Here is a 19,600-nt window from a genome sequence, read left to right as displayed (position 1 = left end):
GGAACCGGGTCCTGGGACGAGAATTTAAATTGGAAGTTTGTCTGGAGGGGAGAGGGCCAGCTAGTAGACGATGATGGACTCCAGTGTGGGAACCCTTCCTCTCATATTTTTTTTCCTTTGTTCATCTAGTGGTAGGGAAAGTTAGTTGAACTGGTTATGATGGAGAACAGTTTTTCGTTATTTGACATTCTGACGAGCACCTTCGTTTTTAGGTGTTAGGAAGGGAACCCCCTTTTTAGCAATAGGGCTAGTGGGGTATTTTCTCTCATTTAAATATAACTTTAGTGTTGAACCATGTCCTCTGGTTCGAGTCTTACTTGTAGTTTACCACATGCCTTGGGTTGGCTGTTCTTGAAAATGATGCAGATGACTGGCACAACTTGATTAAGGTTTTCTGTGCAAGTCTGCTGCTGCATTTCCAATATTACTTATTCAAATGGCCACTGCAGTTCCATCTGACTTTGATGTAAAATGGGGCATTGCGAATTGGGGGTTTACAACATGGTTTTACTGGCATGGATGGTGGGTTATGGAACAAATGGAACAGTCACAGGGATGATGTGAGAAAACCCCAATGGTTTGGGAAGCAACAGGTTGAATGATTCTATTGACCAGGATCCTAACTTTTAGGGAACCGAAACATCGTAAATGGGTACATTTGAGTTTATTCTTACTTTTTCTTTCCCCACAATCCATATCCCTGTCCCCTTTTATAAATGTCACGCCTGTGCCACTGACGCACACATTGCAACCATCATGGATGATATGGTACTCGTTTATCTTCATAATACTCTTTAAACAACCCCTATTCACATTTTGGTCCTTAATTTCCATTGCTACGACATTGGTACTTTCCTATTTAATTCAGCTAACTACATGTACCATAATGCACCTTGCTACAGCTATCAATTCTTGGCCATTCCCATTCGTCAGTATTGGAACTTCAATCCCCAGAAGCCCTAGCGATCAGTGCTGCTTCCACCATCTCAGGACCAGAGAGGGAGGAGGCAGATTATCTTCAGGTGTGCTGCTCCAGGTGCTGCCAATTAGCATGCCTCAGTACAGGGCAGGGCTGTATTTAAGCAGCTGCCTGCAGGAGCTCAGCCTCTTGCATCAAGAGTCCTCCCAGCCCTTTTTTGCCTTGTGACTCGAATTTGTATGCCGTTCCTGTTGCTGCATTTTCCTGCTTTGATCCAGTGCTCTTTCGGGGCTGCCTGCCTTGCAGCCTGCTACTCTGCTGCCTACAGCCCTAGCCTTCTGGCTCCCTGCCTCACAGCCCTGCTCCTCTGGGCTCCCTGCCTTGCAGCCTGCAACCCTCCGCTGCCTACAGCCCTGCTCCTCTGGGCTCCCTGCCTTGCAGCCTGAAACCCTCCGCTGCCTACAGCCCTGGTCCTCTGGGCTCCCTGCCTTGCTGCCTGTTACACTCCGCTGCCTACAGCCATAGCCTTCCAGGCTCCCTGCCTCGCTGCCCTGCTCCTGTGGGCTCCCTGCCTTGCAGCCTGCAATCCTCCGCTGCTTACAGCCCGGGTCCTCTGGGCTCCCTGGCTTGCAGCCTGCTACTCTCTTCTGCTTTCAGCCCTGACCCTCTGGTCTCCCTGCCTCGACGCCATGTTCTTTTGGGTTCGCTCCTTACTGCCCTACTCCTCTGAGCTCTCTTGTCTGCCGCCTACTACAGCTCTCAGTCTTGCTCCTCTGGACTCTCTGCCTTGCAGCCTACTATAGTCCTCTGCAGTCTACTACAGTTTTTCTGCACCTTGTGTCATCCGTTACTGCAGCCCTGCTTCCTTGTTTGCAGCCCCCCTATTTCCTGGCTGCTGCTCCCTTGCTCTCTTCCTTGTTTGCAACCCCTTGTTCTTGATCCCTGTCCTTCTCTTCCTTGAGTCCTCTGTCCTCCCCTTTAGTTTACCCATTTCTATTGTACTGTTTTTTCCTTCATTGCCTTCTGCTAGATTTCTCTTAGACTTCATTTTCCCTGGTTATTTCTGTTCTTGTCTCTCTTGTGTCTTATGTTGATCCTTTGTACAGAGCTTGACTGTTGGTTTCCGGCAGGCAACCTCTGCCCCTTCCCTTGTCGCATTTCCAGTGTTAGACACCCACAGCTGTTGTTCCCAGCCATGAGCAGACAGAGTGGGCCCCTGTAATAGTAATCTGTGCAGAAGGCTGGAGTTTCCAAAGGTCCGTGGAACACACTATTCCATTTCTGCATACACCCCAAGAGGAAATCCATTTAGTTTGTATCTTTGTATTTCCTGCCCCTTTCTGTTCACAACTACAGTTGCCTACTTTTCTTTCTTGTTAAGTTTCCTGCTGTGTGTGTACTTATCTGTCACCTTACATCAGCACAGCCACCCATACCCTACTTGGGGGCCCTGTGTCACTCTTGACAGAGTGCAATCCTTGACAATAACTGATGGAATCCATTTGTTCTGGTCTGAGATTCCTGTTCCCAGGCTTTTACCTTCTATAGTACCAATTTCCCCTTCCTGGGATTCCCTTAGTTCTGGTGGCGGGAGCATTGTTTCTTGACTGTTAATTGGCTGAGCAGCATGTGCAACCCTCCCTTGTCTTCCTCTGGAGCTTACATTACGTAGTAGGTGGTGGCGCCCAACCCACATGGTCACCGCAGGCTAATTACCTAACTTAAAACATGTAACATTGTAACACCTCCCACATATTGAACTCCTTTCCTGTTACAACCCACTGAGAACCACTTGGGGATTCAGACTCCGGTTGAAAAATACTTTTTTCATTTTCTTTTTTTTTTATTTAAAATGTTCTGTTTGGTAATACAAACTTTTCATTTATGTCATTTACAAGATGAGAAGGGGTTGAAATTTAGGTTTCTTATTCTTGGTGATTGCTAGTATTCAGAATCGCGGTCCAAAATTTAATTACTGTTAAGATTAGGTTCTTGTCATGTCCTTTTAAGATATGGGCCCATCGTTTCTGTGTGTTCATCTGTTTCAGGGAGATTTTGACGAAGTCCCTGAACAAGTTTCTTGCATCCGTCAAAGCTTGACAAACCATGATTACGTGAAAAAGAGTCTCTTTGGTGTTGTCAATCTTACAAAATCGACAGTCTGTAGTCATTATGGTTGGGTTTTTTATGTTAGATAAGTAATCGCGGGTTGGCAATATGTTTAGGCGAAAGCGTAGGAATTGGTCTCGTATTGATTGTTCTGGAAAGCATGCTAAATATGGTGGTAGTTCGTTGAGAGCTCTTCATTCTATTGAGCAGTTCAATGCTCGTTTGTATTTTGATTGTTCCTCTATTGTTTTGATCCAATCGTTTTGCTGAACTCTTTTTTTGGCATATTGTTGTCTATTTATTAGCATGTCTTTGCTGATGACTTCGGCCTTCATTTTCTTTTTTATCTCGTTGGTCCAGTATTGAAGAGCTGTTACATATACAGGGGTCTTTTTTTCCTTGAGTATTTCTAAAGATGGAATTTTATCCTGACAAATTATTTTTCTGTAAAGATCCATTTTTTCCAAGTAATTATAGATTCTACAGATTTTAGTGCCAATTCAAAACGAATTCTTGGCATTGGAAATGCGTTCGGTAAAGCAAGAATTTTTCTCCAAAATATGGCCTTGTGTTGTTGCCATTTCATCGTATCTTGATTGATTATTGTTTCTCCAGCATAGGTTAGGATGGGGACCACTTTTTGTCTATACAATAGGATTGTTGATTTTATTGTAAAGGTTCCAAATTTGCAATGAAGAAAGCGACCTAAACGGGCTAAGGATCTTGCTTTCCTCTCAATGTGGTCTTTCCATTCCTGCTCAACTGGTGATGGATTTATCATGGCGCCAATATATTTAAATACTTTTGTTTCTTCAATCTCTTTATTTTCTAATTTTAGTTTCACCTTTTGTCGCCTGATGTTATGCAGAGATGTTGGTCTCATTAAATTGGTTTTAGGGATGTTAATTTGTAGGTTGTTCTCTTTCATAAAAAGGCCCACTTTGTTTACCGTTTTTTGTAAACCTGATTGTGTTTTGTCCATGACAATGATGTCGTCTGCATACATTAAGGTTTTTAACGGTCCGTTATTAATCTTCGGCGGATTCGAGAGGGGGTCGTGAATTGCTTGTACAAGGCCAAATGTATATAAGTTGTATAGACAAGCAGCCAGAGGACATCCTTGTTTGAGGCCATTCCAGGTGGTTATCTCGTCTGTTACTGCACTGTCTTTTGTTAATCTGACTCTAATCGATGTATTGGAGTAGATCTGTTTAATTGGGTTGAGAATGGATGAGGGACATCCCCATGATAGCTTCAACCATAATTTTTCTCTCTTCACCGAGTCGAATGCTGTTTTTAGGTCTATAAAGACAGCATATACTTGTTGTTTCTTTATTGTCGCTTTGTACTTAATCATACTTAGAAGTAACAGATTCACGTTTGTGCCAATTTTGTTAGCGAAACCAGTCTGTCTCTTCTCTTGGAAACCGTTTTCCTCAGCCCAAGTATTGAGTTTTTTCATCAGGAATCCCGCAAACAGCTTTCCCAGTGGGTCAAGAAGGGCTATGGGCCTATAGTTTGTTGGCATTTTCCTGTCACCAGCTTTGTAAATCGGAATCAATATCGCTAGGTTCCAGGTGGATGGGATTTGTTTGGTTTTCTCTATTAAATTAAGCAGTTTTGAGAAAAAGGTAGCCCATTCTTCGGGGGCAGATTTTAGATCGGCGTTTGAGAGCCCATCAGGGCCTGGTGCTCGGAATGGATTCAAGGACATAATGGTTTTTTTGATCTCATCCTTTTCCCATATTAGGTCCCAAGCCTGATGGTTGTTCGAGATTCCTGTTGGTGAAATGTCCGTTTTCTCTTTGTAGAGGTTTTTGAAATGTTGTGTCCATTGTCCGGATTCTACCTCTTGTATCATGATTGATGCATTGGGTTTTTCATTTAGGAGCGACCACAGCTGTCTAGTGTTTTTCTGTCTTAGAGCCGCTAATATCGCCTCTGCGTCTGCTTGGCGCATATTGGCTTTATGTGATTGTATGAAGTTGGAATATTTCTGTTTTTCCTTTTTTGTTTCTACCGCAGAGGTTATTGTATTCTGGTTTTGAGTAGTCGAATTTTTTTTGTGTAAGTTCTTTTTCATTAACTTGATATCATGATTAAACTGATGTTTGTGTTTGATTTGCTGGATCGCACAGGTTTTTTTGGGTTGCTAATATTTGTGCAGAATCCACTCATAATTGAGTTTTGCGTGTGCTGGTAAATTTGAAGTCTCAAAGTTTGTCAGCAGGTCAGCCATTTGGTGTTGGTTTATTCAAAGCTTATTTAGACCATTATTGAGTTCCAACTCTGGGAGGTATAATCATGAGGTTTGTCTTTGAGCAGTAGTCCATGTGATTAAAATTTGGTGATGATCACTATTTATTTGTGGATGGTTTGCAGTTGCCGTTAGATTTTTTTTTAGTATCGTTTCTGAGATGAAGATATAGTCTATGATTGAGTTGGATTGTTCTCGTGTCCATGTTGGCGGAGGTTTATCTTGGTCATTTCGTGGTTGTTCAGTCAAGGTTAGGTTTCTAATGAGAATTTCTTTGGTCCATTTTTTTGCTCTTGAAGATAGATTGGAGAATTTAGTTTCATACCTTCTGGGCTATAAAGATGGATATTCAAATCACCAGCAATTATAAAATCTGTCGAATTATGTAGGCTAGCAATTGTATCGAATTCATCGAAAATTGAATCAAGAAATATGTTTTCATTCATTGATGTTGGGTTCCAATAAATATTGAAGATTGTTAAATAGCTGGATTCCTTTTTTGGGGTTTGGATGCAGATGGTGATGTATTGGGCCCAGGGGAGTAGATTTTGCTTTGCTATGATTGACCAGGATGGATTTATTTTGGTCATAATCAGCATGCCTGATGATGGTCTACCTTGGTGTGAAGTAATCGCTGAGTTCATGAAGGTCGAGAAACCTTCGCAGGTTACCTCTTCAGGCGGCCAAGTTTCCTGAAGGCAAATTATTGCTGCATCTTTTTGATTTAAGGATCCTTCTTCAAATAGATGGGTTGAGCCTCTGGTATTCCAGGAACATAATGTTATCTCTTCTGTCTTTATTTCATTGTTTTTTGGTTGTTATAGATGTGTCTTAATTCTTGAGTTTTGAATATAGGCTTGTTGTGTTAATTTTTGTTTGATTTGAGTGTTAGAAGACTAAGACACGTCAGAATGCATTTGGTTCGTCCTGCGGATAGGATGAGGATGTGATTGAATGTTTTTGTTCCGCAGGACATTGCATGATGCTGGCTGCCTGGTTTTCTGTTGGCTGTCGATATTCTTCTGTTTGTTTTGATCCGAATACTCATGGTTCATAGATATTTTTAGTTTTTTTGAGGCCATGGATTTGGTTACAAGGACTTCTTCTGCTGTAAATCCCAATTTCAGTAGGTGACTATTTGTTGACAGGACAAGCATCATCGTTTTTTGATTGTAGAAATCGATGTGAACTGTGTCCATCTGGTTTTTGTTTGGGAAGTGTAGAACATCAATGTCTCTCGAAGTGATTTCAGCCAATTGTGGAATGACTGTAAATAAACGTAAGATGTTTGATCTGTTCATGATTAAGACTTTAGTAGGATTAGGGTAGTTGCAGTCAATGATAGGCGAAAAATATTATTTACTTTCCTTGAATCCTCAAAGATAGGTCGAATTAATGGACATTCGCCTTGGTCCATAGTCATTTCCACACTTTTGTAGGAATTTTGAGTTTCGACTGAAGTCCAGCTTTCCTCATTTGATACTATAGAGTATGTGAAGGAGATATTAGTGGATGTATTGATCGAAATCGAATTAGGAGTTGAGGTCTCAGAACATTCGTCTAGGACTATTAGTGGCTCATCTTGAGGATCAGTTAAACTGGCATCAAGATCTGTTAGAATACTTAGGCTTTTTGGTTTGTCATGACGACTCCTCGTCAAATCGATAATTGCGTTTTGGTCAATCACAGCTAATAGTGCGTCGAGTGGTTCATCTTCTCTTTGTATCGATGTTTCTCGCTTTTGTTCTGAGCCAGTCATTGCTTCTTTAGAATCTGATCTTGGTGTCGCAGTGGCTTTCATCGAGTCTGGTTGATCTTGTTTCTTCCTATTTTCCAGATTTTTTTGGGTTGTTATTATGGGTGTAGTTTGTTGTTTTTCAACCACCTGGAGTTTTCTTAGGAACGCTCGAGAACCTGTCTGGTGTTTTTTTGCAGTTTTTTTCTTTGGCTGAGGTTGATTTCCTATAAGGCCTCTTTTGGTTAGGTCAAAGATGTCAAATGGAGTACATGACGAAGGTTCGGTATTAGCAATATTTGTAAGTGGTTTTACGGGATCAGCTTGAGTTTTGTATTGAGTAGTTTGGTTTGTTGAAGGTTTGGGATCAGATGCGACTTTTTCACTTTGAGGTTGCATAGAAAAATGATCTGGTTTGTTGTCTGTTCCAAGGTATTTTTTTGATTTGTCATGCCACATTTTCTTTGTTATTGTTGTCAGGGTATCTGTTAGGTTTTGTTTGTCAACCCGATCAATTCTAGCAATTTCTGCCAGGCGGCTTTGCCAAGTCCTGGTAGCTTCTGCCTCATAGTTGAGACGTTCTTGTATCGTACCCATGAAGCCTTCAATATTAATTTGTTTTGATAGAATCATAGCCAACAGTGTTGCTTGGTCTTTTGTAGAATCTACCATTGCTTCTTGGATTTTAAGGAAGGGTACCATAGCTAATGAGAGAACAGCCACTAACGTGTTCTGGAGATCCAGCATTGTTGTTGGAATTCTTTCTGGTAACTCAACGGGAATGTTCGTTGTAATCTCCTCTATTGCCGGTTGATTGTTGTCAACTGGAGTGGATTTTAATGCAGAAGCATGAGGTGGAGAGGTTTTAATATGCATGAGTTTAGTTTTGTTGACGATTGGCGTGGATGTATTATTTGTTGCCATTGTTTTGGTATTCTTTGTTCCTCCAAAGATTTCTTTTCTTCTTTCCTGTGAGTCCATAATTGCATCTGTTTCCGTGATGTCAAGAGATAGGCGGGCCACACGGTTTTCCAGTTGTTTATTTGTATTTTGTTGTGGAGAGTGTAACAGATAATATGATGTTTGCTGTTTTGCTGTTCGAGCTCTTTGCTGCAAAGATGGAGTACAGGGTATGTCCATGCGTTTCTTTGAATTAATTTTTGAAGTTTGTATGGATGAGGCATTTTGTGAAGGAGAGTCAGTATTTTGAATGGCTAAAGTGGTTTGTTTGTTTTTTTTTCTCTCTAAGTTCAATACTGTTTTCGAATCAGATTGTTCGTTATTTCCTAATGAGTTGTGTCTGGGTGCTGTAATTAAGTGATCTTCTTTCTTTGGCTCAACAGGAGGCGGTTGGTCAATCTTGTTTGTTATTTTAGCTGGAGTGCTAAGTTGATCTTGACTAGGGCTTGCAACTGGATATATAGGTGTAGTGATTTTAGGCACATTAGCTAATGTCTTCCAGTTTTTCTTGTAATCGGGTACGGGGTTTGGTGGAATCCATTGTCTCTATCTCGAAAAAAATTCTATAGTATACAGCTGTCTGACAGGTGAAACAGAAGGACTTACCGCGTCACCAGCCCTAAACAGCAGCAAACAGCGTCTGAAAATCGCCCTTGACTCCGACGGGCTTTTTTCTTTTTAAAGTTTGCTGCTTTTATCTTTACTGTCCCCAGTGCCAAGTGATGCATGCACACAGTGAGAAACCTCAGGGCGTCTCCACATCTACTCCACTTGGGTCCTCTTCTCAGGTGGCCAGGGAAAGGCCATCGCTTTTGTATCCTGTCCCTGGGGTGAAGAAGCGAGGAAGGATTACCTGGGTGGAGGGTCATTGGGGATTGGGCATGAGATGTCCTTGGGTGAGACATGGTATCCCTCATTTCCTTTTCAGGAGGAACCCTCTATCCCAGATGCAGTTATGGGGTATTGCTACCTCTCTCCCACTGAACAAGAAAACACCAGGAGATATTATTGGTATAGAAGCACCAGGAAGAGGGTGAAGAAGAGAAGGTTTAAGGATGAGGCAGGCTACCCCCCTTTGATATATATGATATGGCATTTATGACGCGCCTATACAGAAGTTTTTCACCTTATGAGAACTAACCTAACCCTTCCCCGGCCTTTATGGGCCAAAAACCTCTCCCCTCATTTTCCCTCATTCAACGAGGCAACTAGGAGTAGTGAACACTAGTAAGTAATTTTACCACTCTAGTACTGAGATGAGCAAGAAGCCTGCAGAGTATTGTAAAGGTCAGGCATGTCCCAAGTTCTACTCTAATTGCAGTCAGGCAATTTCAGTTGGGAACTCTCACCTGCAACCTGTTAAATGTATAAGAAGGGAGGAGACCAGGAGCAAGGTGACAAGCAGGGGATCCTATTTGAGAGGAGACAGCCGTGGTGGGTCCTGCAGGCGCGCTAGGACGTTGGTAGACGACCCGAGGAACTGTGGTGCCCAGGACTAGGCAGGCCGTAAGAAATCCAAAGGTGTGGGAGCTCTGTGGTTGGAGATACCCAGCCAGAGCTGCGTGCAAAGAATGGAGCTCGCGGTGGATGGAAAGCCAGCAGGCGGAGCACACACAGAACAGCGCAGAGAGAATGTCAGGGACCAGTGAGTGATGTGGAAAGTCAGTCAAAACTGGGGCACTCCTGGGGTGCGCTGTTTGGAAGCAGGGCTAATGCACAGAATAATATGCGTACAATGAAACAAATCCATGGGTTGGGAGAAAAGTGAAGGTGCAGAAGTGGTCGATCACTCATATTGAATTCCGAACTGAATGAACACTTTATGGGCTGAGCTACGACCTGATGACAGGTGAATGTGAAATTGCCCATTTGAAAGCAACGTATGAAATAAGAGAACAAGTGTGAAAGAGCCTAAAGAGCATAACAGAAAGATGGGGATGAAATAAAACCACTGCAAAGTGAACTTTATGCATATATACAGTGACAGGGCCAAAGACTGGCAAAGGAGATGTGACAGAGTGTGGCAAAGCCAAGAGGCTGACAAGGAGTAGCCAAGTAAGTGTGAACATTCACAAAGAGGCAGATACAGAAGAACCTGTGTGGGCTAAAGAGCCTAGGATACCTGGTTGCGTGACCTGTAATGAGTGTATTGTGTGGTCTAATAACCACGCCTAGACCAGGGAACACTCAATTGTGAAAGCCAAAGACATTGTTGAAGTAAGCAGGAGTAATTGAGTTGAACTGTTAATCCAATCCAGAAGCAGTGTCAAGTTGATCTGGAGTTGTTTTCAGTGAGAGACTGAGACTAAGTATAAGTTGGCAAGCTGAAGTCTTGGGGAAGGGAAACCTGAGACTTGCTGAACTTTGGTGCTGTCTTGAGGACGGAAACCTCAAGACCCTTTTTGGTAGCACTTTGTTATTTTGAACTTGGGAAAGGGAACCCTGGGGATTTGTGGAACTGTCTTGATCTTGGGGCAAAAGTAATCCCAACACTTTTTGTGGAACTTTCTTGAACTTGGGAAAGGGGAGCTGGAAAGAAAGCTAGAAGCTGGAAGAAGCTCAGAACTTTATTTCAGTCACCATTTCTTTCATTGCTGACATACCTACACATTGTTTAGCTTTAGCTGTGAGGGCAAGGATAGGTTTTGGACACAGACAGATTTTTAAATTGAACTTTCTGTCTCAGACTTTCCTTACTTTCATTCAGGTGGGGAAATCGGTTCCATGTAATAATGTCGCCACAAAAATCTCGCCATGCAAAAATATCGCCGAAAAATGGCCGGGGGACACCCCTGCAACCCACAAACTTTTTTTTTTTCCAAATTTTTTTTCCCCCTGTCCCCATATATATGGTCACCCATATAATATTGCTGCGACCTTTTCCCGGCGATATTATTTACGGCGACCATATATATGGGGTTAATATTACCTGATATCAGGAAATCCCTCCTTAGTTTAGGGCAAGTTAGGCCTTCATGCATCCTGACATTTGTGTTAATAAAGCAATTCGGTTTGAACTTATAATATGTTGTGTGTCTTACTTTATGATGCCTTCACAGCACTTATATTGGCTTAACATAGCAGAATATAACAAAATTCAATAATATTTTATCTAGTAGCCAATTGAATTCAATCATGAAAATTGACTTTGGAGACATGTTCCATTTCTTAGCTTATTTATTACATTATTTGTGTCATAGCTGGATATACAAATTCTTTTATTAAGCATTGCAGCTGGTATTAGTTATTTTGCTGAAAGCTGTCTTTAAACTAGGCACTACATGCATGGTTGCCACAGGCAGTACAAATTAACAACCAGGACGGTTTTGTTTTTGTCTTAACAGCCAAGATGAGGATTCCTATCAGAAGTTTATTCCTTTTATTGGCGTGAGTACCATTCTATTGTATACTTTGACCAGGTAACTGATATACTAATTATTTGTGTCCGAAATGTTGTAATGTCCAACTGCCTCCTTTTATTAGGCCATCTAATGCCTGAAATTGTTTTACTTTTTCTTGAGAATTTGAAGTTATGACAAAAGTGAAAATGAAAAATAAATTGCCAGATTAAAAGGATCAAACTCTCCTCTTGTATTTGAGGGGGTATGCATTGATGCATTGTGAGGACAACTGTTTGGAACAGGGTGCTCACATTACCTCAAGTGATAATGAGCGTTCCCGAGGTCTATATGGCTATTAGCATGTAGTGGTAGTAGCAATACATGTTTTGGAGTTCTAGTGGTGAAGTAAAAATATTACTTTAATACTGAATAAAGTAAATAAACAGCTGAGTTAGTAAATTAAATGTGGTTTTATTTTGTAATGTTGAAATAACATAGTTCTCATAGATAAAGCACTTTAGTTGCAAACTTGGTTAAACTGAAACCGGTTTAACTTGTGCATGCATTTGGTGTCATGTAAAAGTAAAGGGTATTGCTATAAGAACGAGAAATAATTTCCCCCTATTTTAGCTTTCTCTTTTGTGTGGGTATTGCTGCCAAAAAAATGGTCCTTTGAGAGAGGAAGAAGTGTCTTGTTGACAGACATCCTTCTTGGAAACTGCATTGTTTCCCGGTCTGCGTTTGAAGACAGAATGTTCAGGGTGCAGTCAATACCAGTAGTTTTTGTCTGCAATCTAAAACCTCTGTTTGGCTGAGGTTATTTTGAGACTTTTGGGGGGGGGGGGGTTCTTTTTTTCAAGAACCTAGCATATTTTCAGTAGACCCATTTTGGATTATTTCTGATTAATGTTGTTTTAACAAATGTTGCTGTTGTTTTTACGTTTTTTATTTTTTATTTAGTAATGGTTTGTTCAGCAAGTATAGTCAACTCAAATACTTTATTAGACTGCATCACATTTTTTACAGTGACTCATAGCTATCATTTTATCCATATATCCTATTGCTTTTCATGAACCATGTCTTTTGACTTCAGATAAATCTGGTTTTCTGTTGAAAAATCCAAACCTCCATAAGCTTGTTTTTAATTGAAATAAAACGTTAAACGATCACCACATTAGTAATTGACCGTGTTTCAGCCCTTTCATTATCAAGCAAGGTGTAGTTCCTTAGATTGGACAGTATGGGAGCTGGTGGACTAGTATGTTAACAGTGGTTCTGATAATGGGGGCTCTGCCTACAAATGGAACATATTACTAAAGGGGAAGAAAGATTGAGTACAGGAGATGCCATTTAAGTTCACTTCAGTTTGTTGCATCCATTAGCCTGAAGTATGTTAGGGAGGTGTACGCATGATGGCCAGTAAATGATGCAGCCAAAAAGTTGTTTCAATCATGCCTAGCCTAGATATGTGATCCTGAATAACCCAACGTGCTATATATAGGGTTTAGCTGCGTACTTGCTTGGAACATGATCTGTTTAGATGTCAAACAATTGCACGGTCTGTCATTGTCCATATAGAAGCAAAGCACTCTAACGCGTGAAGACTCCTTTTAACTTCAAGAGGTTTTTCGAAAAAGGATAAAAACAAATCTCTGTGTTATTATGGAAACCTAAGACCACCTATGGCAAAGAAGTGTGGTTTTGTAAAACAACTTTAATTCCTAAAAGGTGGAACCAGAAACGTTTAAATAATAAAAGCTGAGATTGCTGCAAATGCGAAGGCAGTTTTTAATTTCACCAGTTTCGCTGGATGTCATGTGTTTACATGGATTATGAACACGTGCTTTTCTATCCATGTTTAGATTCCACAATGGAAATTTTGAAAGTACAACAAATCGACAAGTCTCTGAAAATGTCTTTTAAGAGTTTTCTGTTGCGTTTTTTTATCAGTAGATGTTTGTCTCTCAGGAAGATGCCACTTTCAGTATTCGTGTAGTATTTCTAATTTGATTTCAAAAGAAACAAACCATAGATTATCTTTGGTACACAAATGTATACTTGTACCCTTCTCATTTTCCCAGTGAATCAAGTGAAGTCGTTTTCTTTTGGGTTGCTTTCTGGAAATGTGTTTGCTGACTCATTGCATTATGTTGTACTTGAGAGAGGCATTTGGACATATTTCTCTTTTTCCTTGCTCGAAAAAGCTGCATCATTAACAGAAAGCACTGCTACTTTCGCTTCAAATCAGCTTGATACTCGTCCAATGCAGCCATGCGAGACACCATCTATCGTTTCACCAGTGTTTCCCTTTCATTCAAAGTAGTCATTCATACATAGACCAACTCTTCTCAGAGACGTTCATGCATGTCATTTGCCAGAGCATTGGTCCACGGGAGATAAAAACAATCACCTTGGGGAAGCAAGCAATCCTTATTGCTAAGTTCATGCCTCATCACTGATGCTCTTGACTTTAACATTTAATTATTTTTTAATAAGGTATAATAGCATGGCTGTTCTGCAGAAAGCTCGCGTTTTACCACATGTAAACCATCAGAACCAGTAGAAGCAACAACCGAAGGCCCTGATCTCGAGAAGAATTGTTTTGGGATCCAAGCCCCCAGAAGAGGGAGATCCAGGGGGTGAAAACTATCACCCATTACAAGGAAGGAATTGGCAATATGTTTTTCTTAGTATAGGCCCTTTTGTTTGACACAAAACCACAAGGACTGCCTTATTTTCATTGGATGGTCGACGCTTGCTCCCATCTAAGATTTAGATTAGGTGTTTTTCCAACCTGCATAGTTTAATAAAACACCCTTGAACTGTGATCACTTGTCTGTCTTTACTGTTGGCACCATGAGTTCCTTACAGTAGGCAGGTTCACAAGCGACATAAGTGTGAATGGAGGATAGCACAGGGCAGTGCGCTGTTCTTGAAAGCAAGACCACGCAGAGCAACAGAGGCTCGAATGCCGGATCCGCGCTTATATACCGAACTCGGGTACGGTATTAGGCGTGTTATAAAAAAACAATTAAATAGTAATTAAATTAAAATATGAAATCTAAAGGACCAGTATTGCAAAAAGCTGCAGTCTTTGGCAGGAGGGAGTTATCTCAGTATGAAAATGCCCTCTAGGAACAGTTTCTGGAGTTTCGTTGGGGGGAGGCCCTGCAGAGACCATAAAGATGAAGATCCGGCCCAGGGGTGAAGAAAGAAATTAAGAAAATGCCTACGCCGGAGAGTCAGGCGAGCAATACCCTGTGACTGAGTAACAAGTTCTGCAGAATGCAGTTCGTGGTTTCCAAGGGTGGTTGCTTCACAGGTTGTTTGGCAACCGCTGTAGATTTCAGCGGTGGAACTGATGCAGATGCAACCCCTAGACCCATGAGAAGGATGATTATTTTTGGTTTGGAGATTCTATGGTAGGAGACGCAGCCAGAGGGGAAGAACGGTGAGAATGAAGTAGTCTGCAGTCGCTAGTGATGCAGGGTTCCCACACCATCCTCTGGCACAGGATCTTGCTTCCGTTTCTGCTTGGTGCAACCCCAACCAAGAACAAATATTGAAGAAATGCTGAACAAAGCATGCTGGTGAGGAGCCAGTCCGAGAAGAAAGTCCGGAGAAGCAAGTTCTGTGGTGTGTTTGCAGGAATTGAGGCACACACTTCTGGGTTCGGCAATGTAGGCATGCTCAGGAGCTTCTGGGAACCTGCTGTTGTCCAGTTGTCCCCACCGGACAGGGGAAGAAGCACTACTGTGGGTTCCTTGAGACAAGAAAGGTTACTGGTGCAGAGCTATGGTCCTACCTCGAGCAGCATGTCCTCCAGAGTGCAGGTTCAGAGACAAGGTGAGTGGGCAAGGGGGTTTGCTTACATCTGGGAACCAACAAGTGAACACAACACCCTATTACACACTACTCTTTATTCAAACTAAGGGATGGCGAACCAATGGCAGACCATCCCACCAATATCACCCATGCATTCTAGAAAGGTCTGTCACACAAAGGAATGATTCTACACTGTCTCAGACAAGCATCTACATATGCCAGTCAGAACTATTTTCCGGTTGGCTACTGCCTCCAGACCTGCGTAAAACACACTCAATGGCCATATATGGCACACTTTCTCACATGTACACAAAGAGGGATAAGCGATGGTTATGGGTCCCCTCAGGTCTTCAAGGAAACTACAACCTTCATTTTGATGAATGGAGGGGCTAAAATAGGACACAGCCAGGTCAAATGGAGTTCGCCCATGGAACTATCTTACACAAGTGAAAAAGGCACCACTAGCTTAGCCACATGACTAACTGAAAATGCATATTCTCCTCTGAGAGAGGTACCTTTGGATATCCCTGCCTTAGAAGTCATAAGGATTCTTAAGGCAGAGCAAAAACTCGGAGTCACACACTCAGTCAGGCTTGAGAATACACCTGGCTAGGGGAAAAACAAGTCAACAAGTCAACAAGTCAAAAACCCAGAAAACCGCATAAAGCACAGAAGGCTTCAATGTGTACTGGGACTTTAGGATATACCCTGTTGTCCCCATGTGCAGAGGTTACTCAGACTAGGGCTGCATTGTCTAGGTCTTTTATTGTAACTAAATTGGCCCGTATAGCTGTCTGCTTACTATCTGCGTTGACTAGGGCCCTTACCTGTTTCCCATTTACCCAAGCCTACTCTTGCGCCCCGTCACCTTTCCTCCATACTGCATGGGCGTCCCTCCTAGGGACGGGAGACGGAAGCTTTTTCACCAGAATAAAATCTTCTTCCCCTTTAAATTTACAGGTGAGCCGGGGTATGGCCTTGGGAGCATGCGCTCCCCTGGGAGCATGCGCTCCCCTGACTCCATCTACCAGCGCCACTCCCCAGTACTCTTTTCCGCGTAGACCGCATCGGACCGCTTTCACCAGCTCTCCTGGGCTTGACTTCGGCCTTGTAATTCCGCGCGCTATTCCCCAGATACTGTCTTATTGTCTCTTTCTTGTGATCTTTAAATAGGTACTCGGGCCTCTGGCACCACGCTCCTCCCCAGCTGATGTCGAAGTCCTTGGACTTCAGCAGGTGTCCAGCCTGCAAGGGGCTCTTCCCCACGTCCGATCCCCATGCCATGTGCCTCTGCTGCCTTGGCCCCCACCAGCGCTGGAATGGCGTGTGATGCTCTTAGACCGCAAGCTTTGAAGAATAGGTTAGCAAGGTGGTGGGAGGTCTTCGAGAAGTCTCCTCCAGGGGACTTGAAGAACTTCGTCAAGCACAGATCAAGGCCCATGACAGGGCTGCTCTTTTCCATCGCACCCCGCAAAGGCAACTCCTTCCCTAGGAAACGTCCAAGCGGGAGGAAGCGTTCAGGTTCTCACACCGGCGCAGATACCGAGGCTCATCCAGCTACCGGCCGCCAGAATGAGGGGTCACTAGATCCTTCCAGAGACTGCACTGAGGGACCGCAAGTTTTTTTTTACCGGCTGTCCACCCGAGGGGATACGTAGTACTACCGGACAAAGGTCTGAGGGGGTGCCTGTACGCAGCATTACCGGCGATTCAGCCGAGGGCACTACGCCTACCAGGTCTCATCCTGAGGTGCAGGGTAGGCCTCAAGCTCCACCGCCAAGAGACCAGGAGGAGGCCGGTCCCAGTGAACCAGGCGCCACGACGCAGGCACGTGGCACGACAAGATGGCCGCCGCGCCAGACAAGATGGTTGCTCATCTGACACCGACCCCGTTTGGGGCGCAGGTAGGAGATAGTGTCCAGGTGGGACTGGTCTTCACCAGGTAGGTGGCCTACCGCTTATCCTTCTACCTCCCAGGGCAGATACCCCCTGCAACTAGCTAGGCACAGTACGCACAGGCCCCAGCAGCCGCCCCTACTCAGTCAATACCATGTGCCACCCACCAACCTGTGAGGAGAGGTTTAGTGAGACGTTCCTCACACTGATCAGGTCCCCCCAGATGGGTACCATCCTTGGGAATGTGATCAGGGACATGCTGCCTCCAGTACCTCCGCCAGCACCCATAGTCATTCCTCTTATGGTTCCGGTGCCTCAGGCCCCTGTGCAGCCCCAGCTGCTCACGCCAATTCCTTCGATTCCGGCTTCCCTGCCTCCTACAGTTCAGGCGGTTCAACACCAGCCTCCACAGTAGCCTCCGGTCCCCACTCCACAACCTCCGGCTCCCAGCACTCCTCCACTGGCGACAGAGCAGTCAGACACCCTGGTGGACACAGATGAGGAGGAGGACCCCGACACACCATCATCCACCAAGGCCTTCCATGATCGACTTGCATGTTTGGCTGCATACTTGGGGCTTCCACAACCCGAGGCTGAACAACCTGAGGCGGGGGCCCTGGCCAAAGTCCTCACTCTATGCCCCACGACTAGAACAGGGATTTCGATGCAGAAGGACGTTGTCGCCTTGGCCAAAAAGGGATGGCTGAAACCCTATTCAGCGTAGCCCACCAACAGGTGCCTCAACGCCAAGTACAGGCAGTTGGAGGGGGATACACTCTTGTTGTCGGCACACCCTCTACCACACTCTTCGGTGATTGCTGCGGCTTCCATATACTCGAAGCCTCAGTCTTCATCGGCCACCTCGTCCTCGGCTCTACTAAGCAAGGAGGAGAAGATCTTGGAGGCGTATGGAAAGAAGGTCTACTCCAACACCTCGCTGCACCTGCGCCAGTCTAATTCGGATGCCATGCTCGCAGCAGTTAACTAGAGGCTTTGGCAGGAAATAGCCGACATCCTTCCAGAACATCGGGTGCCCAGTCGGGCACACTTCAGGGCTGGCAGAAGCAAAGATGGTGGCTCAAGACATCATGGAGTCCACAGTGGCGCATATTGACACCTCAGTCCGAGCTATTGGCATCGCCACGGACATGAGTAGGACTGCTTGCCTCCAGGCTACCAAGTTCAACCCGGACGTCCAGGAATGCAAATTGGACCTTCCATTCGAGGGTAGCGACCTCTTTCATTCCACCACCGGTGAGGAACTTGATAAGAACAACAGTTCCCAAACTGCAAAATCCTTCTCCATCCAAACACACACAAAGTCCACGCCCAAGACCTACAGTCAAACAGACCAGCGTTCCGACAATGGTTGGGCCTTCGGCGGGTTCCGGAGCTTCCAAGAACGTCGGTCCAGGCAGCCAGACCGCTCTCCGAGTCAACACTGCCGCAAACAGCATAAGGCGGGCAAGAAGGGCTTTTTTCAGTCCCCCTCCTCAGTCTCAGGGGAAAAAAAGGCATGACACTCCCCTCATGGACCATGTGTCTCCGGTGAGGGGCAGGCTTGCCTTCCACGCTCACAATAGGCGCACAAAGTTCACGGATCCCTGGATCCTGTCAGTAGTATTTACAGGGTACCGCCTACCGGTTCCTACCTCTCCTCTCTCCTCCCCTCTGCTCCCACAGATTGGGACAGCAACTCTGTTGGCGGAAATTTGATTGCTCGTAGAGAGCCAGGCAGCGAAAGAAGTCCCACCCTCCCAGCGGGGTATGGGCTTCGACGCCAGTATTTCTGCCGTACACAAGAAGAACGAGGCTGGCCTGAGAGTTGTGTAGGACCTTTCCAACCTGAACCTTTCCCTCCCACTTCAAAAGTTCAAGATGGGAGGAGGCCACCGGGGGGCACAGGCAAGATGGCTGCCTGAGTGCTGAGCTCTGTCCCGAGCCTTGCAATCAGTGTGGTGTTATCGTGAAAAGCAATCTTATACACGCTCAAAGTGTTGAAATCTGCATGTTGGAACTCAGTCACATGGGGGGACTAAGAAAGGAGTCCTGAAGCTGCCCCGGCGCTCCAAACTCAGCCTGGTGTATGTTGGAGTTCTTCCTGCCAGCCGCGCTCCACACTGGGAGCGAAGAAAGAGGAACCAACTGGGGCCCGGATGGTGTGATGGCTGGGACCCAAGCCGCGAGTGAAGTGAATCCTTGTGTATGGCTGAGACCGGGGAGTGGCAACTCTTACAGAGCCTTGAACTGATCGCGAGTGGGGTGAAGAGGCCCTCCCACCAGTGTGGTGAGCCCCTGCTGAGGTCGACGCGGGAGCCCGCCTTCCCTGACTGTGCTTGCGTAGTGAGGGATGAATGTGACGGCCCGAGGACCGGGCCGCTGCTGGCACACAGCAGGTGAGGAGGCATGGGGGACCCCAATCGCTCAAGGGGGTTGTGACTGTGGTGACATGACACCCGTGAATTACACCGGAGACCAGATCTGTGCAGCGGGATATCACGGGTGCCCTGGAGAAGTGACCTGTGCCTCGGGAGGCCCTGTGCACCCGGCGCAGCCCA

The 19,600-nt window shown here is 44.7% G+C and overlaps 1 protein-coding gene across 5 annotated transcripts in view; it reads left to right on the top strand.

Annotated features, from left to right (window-relative positions):
* The window catches only part of PACS1 (phosphofurin acidic cluster sorting protein 1), a 2,791,059-nt gene that overhangs the window by 2,049,987 nt on the left and 721,472 nt on the right, over positions 1 to 19,600 (top strand). For all 5 annotated transcript variants that reach the window (XM_069644890.1, XM_069644889.1, XM_069644887.1 and 2 more), the window contains one exon: positions 11,325 to 11,367. In XM_069644890.1, the coding sequence (XP_069500991.1) occupies positions 11,325 to 11,367 (43 nt within the window). The remainder of the gene's footprint in view (positions 1 to 11,324; positions 11,368 to 19,600) is intronic.

The sequence above is a fragment of the Ambystoma mexicanum genome, chromosome 2p (genome assembly GCF_040938575.1).
Source record: "Ambystoma mexicanum isolate Mex_15411 chromosome 2p, UKY_AmexF1_1, whole genome shotgun sequence".
In the NCBI taxonomy this organism is placed as follows: domain Eukaryota; kingdom Metazoa; phylum Chordata; class Amphibia; order Caudata; family Ambystomatidae; genus Ambystoma; species Ambystoma mexicanum.
This window is presented reverse-complemented; position numbering and strand designations above follow the sequence as displayed.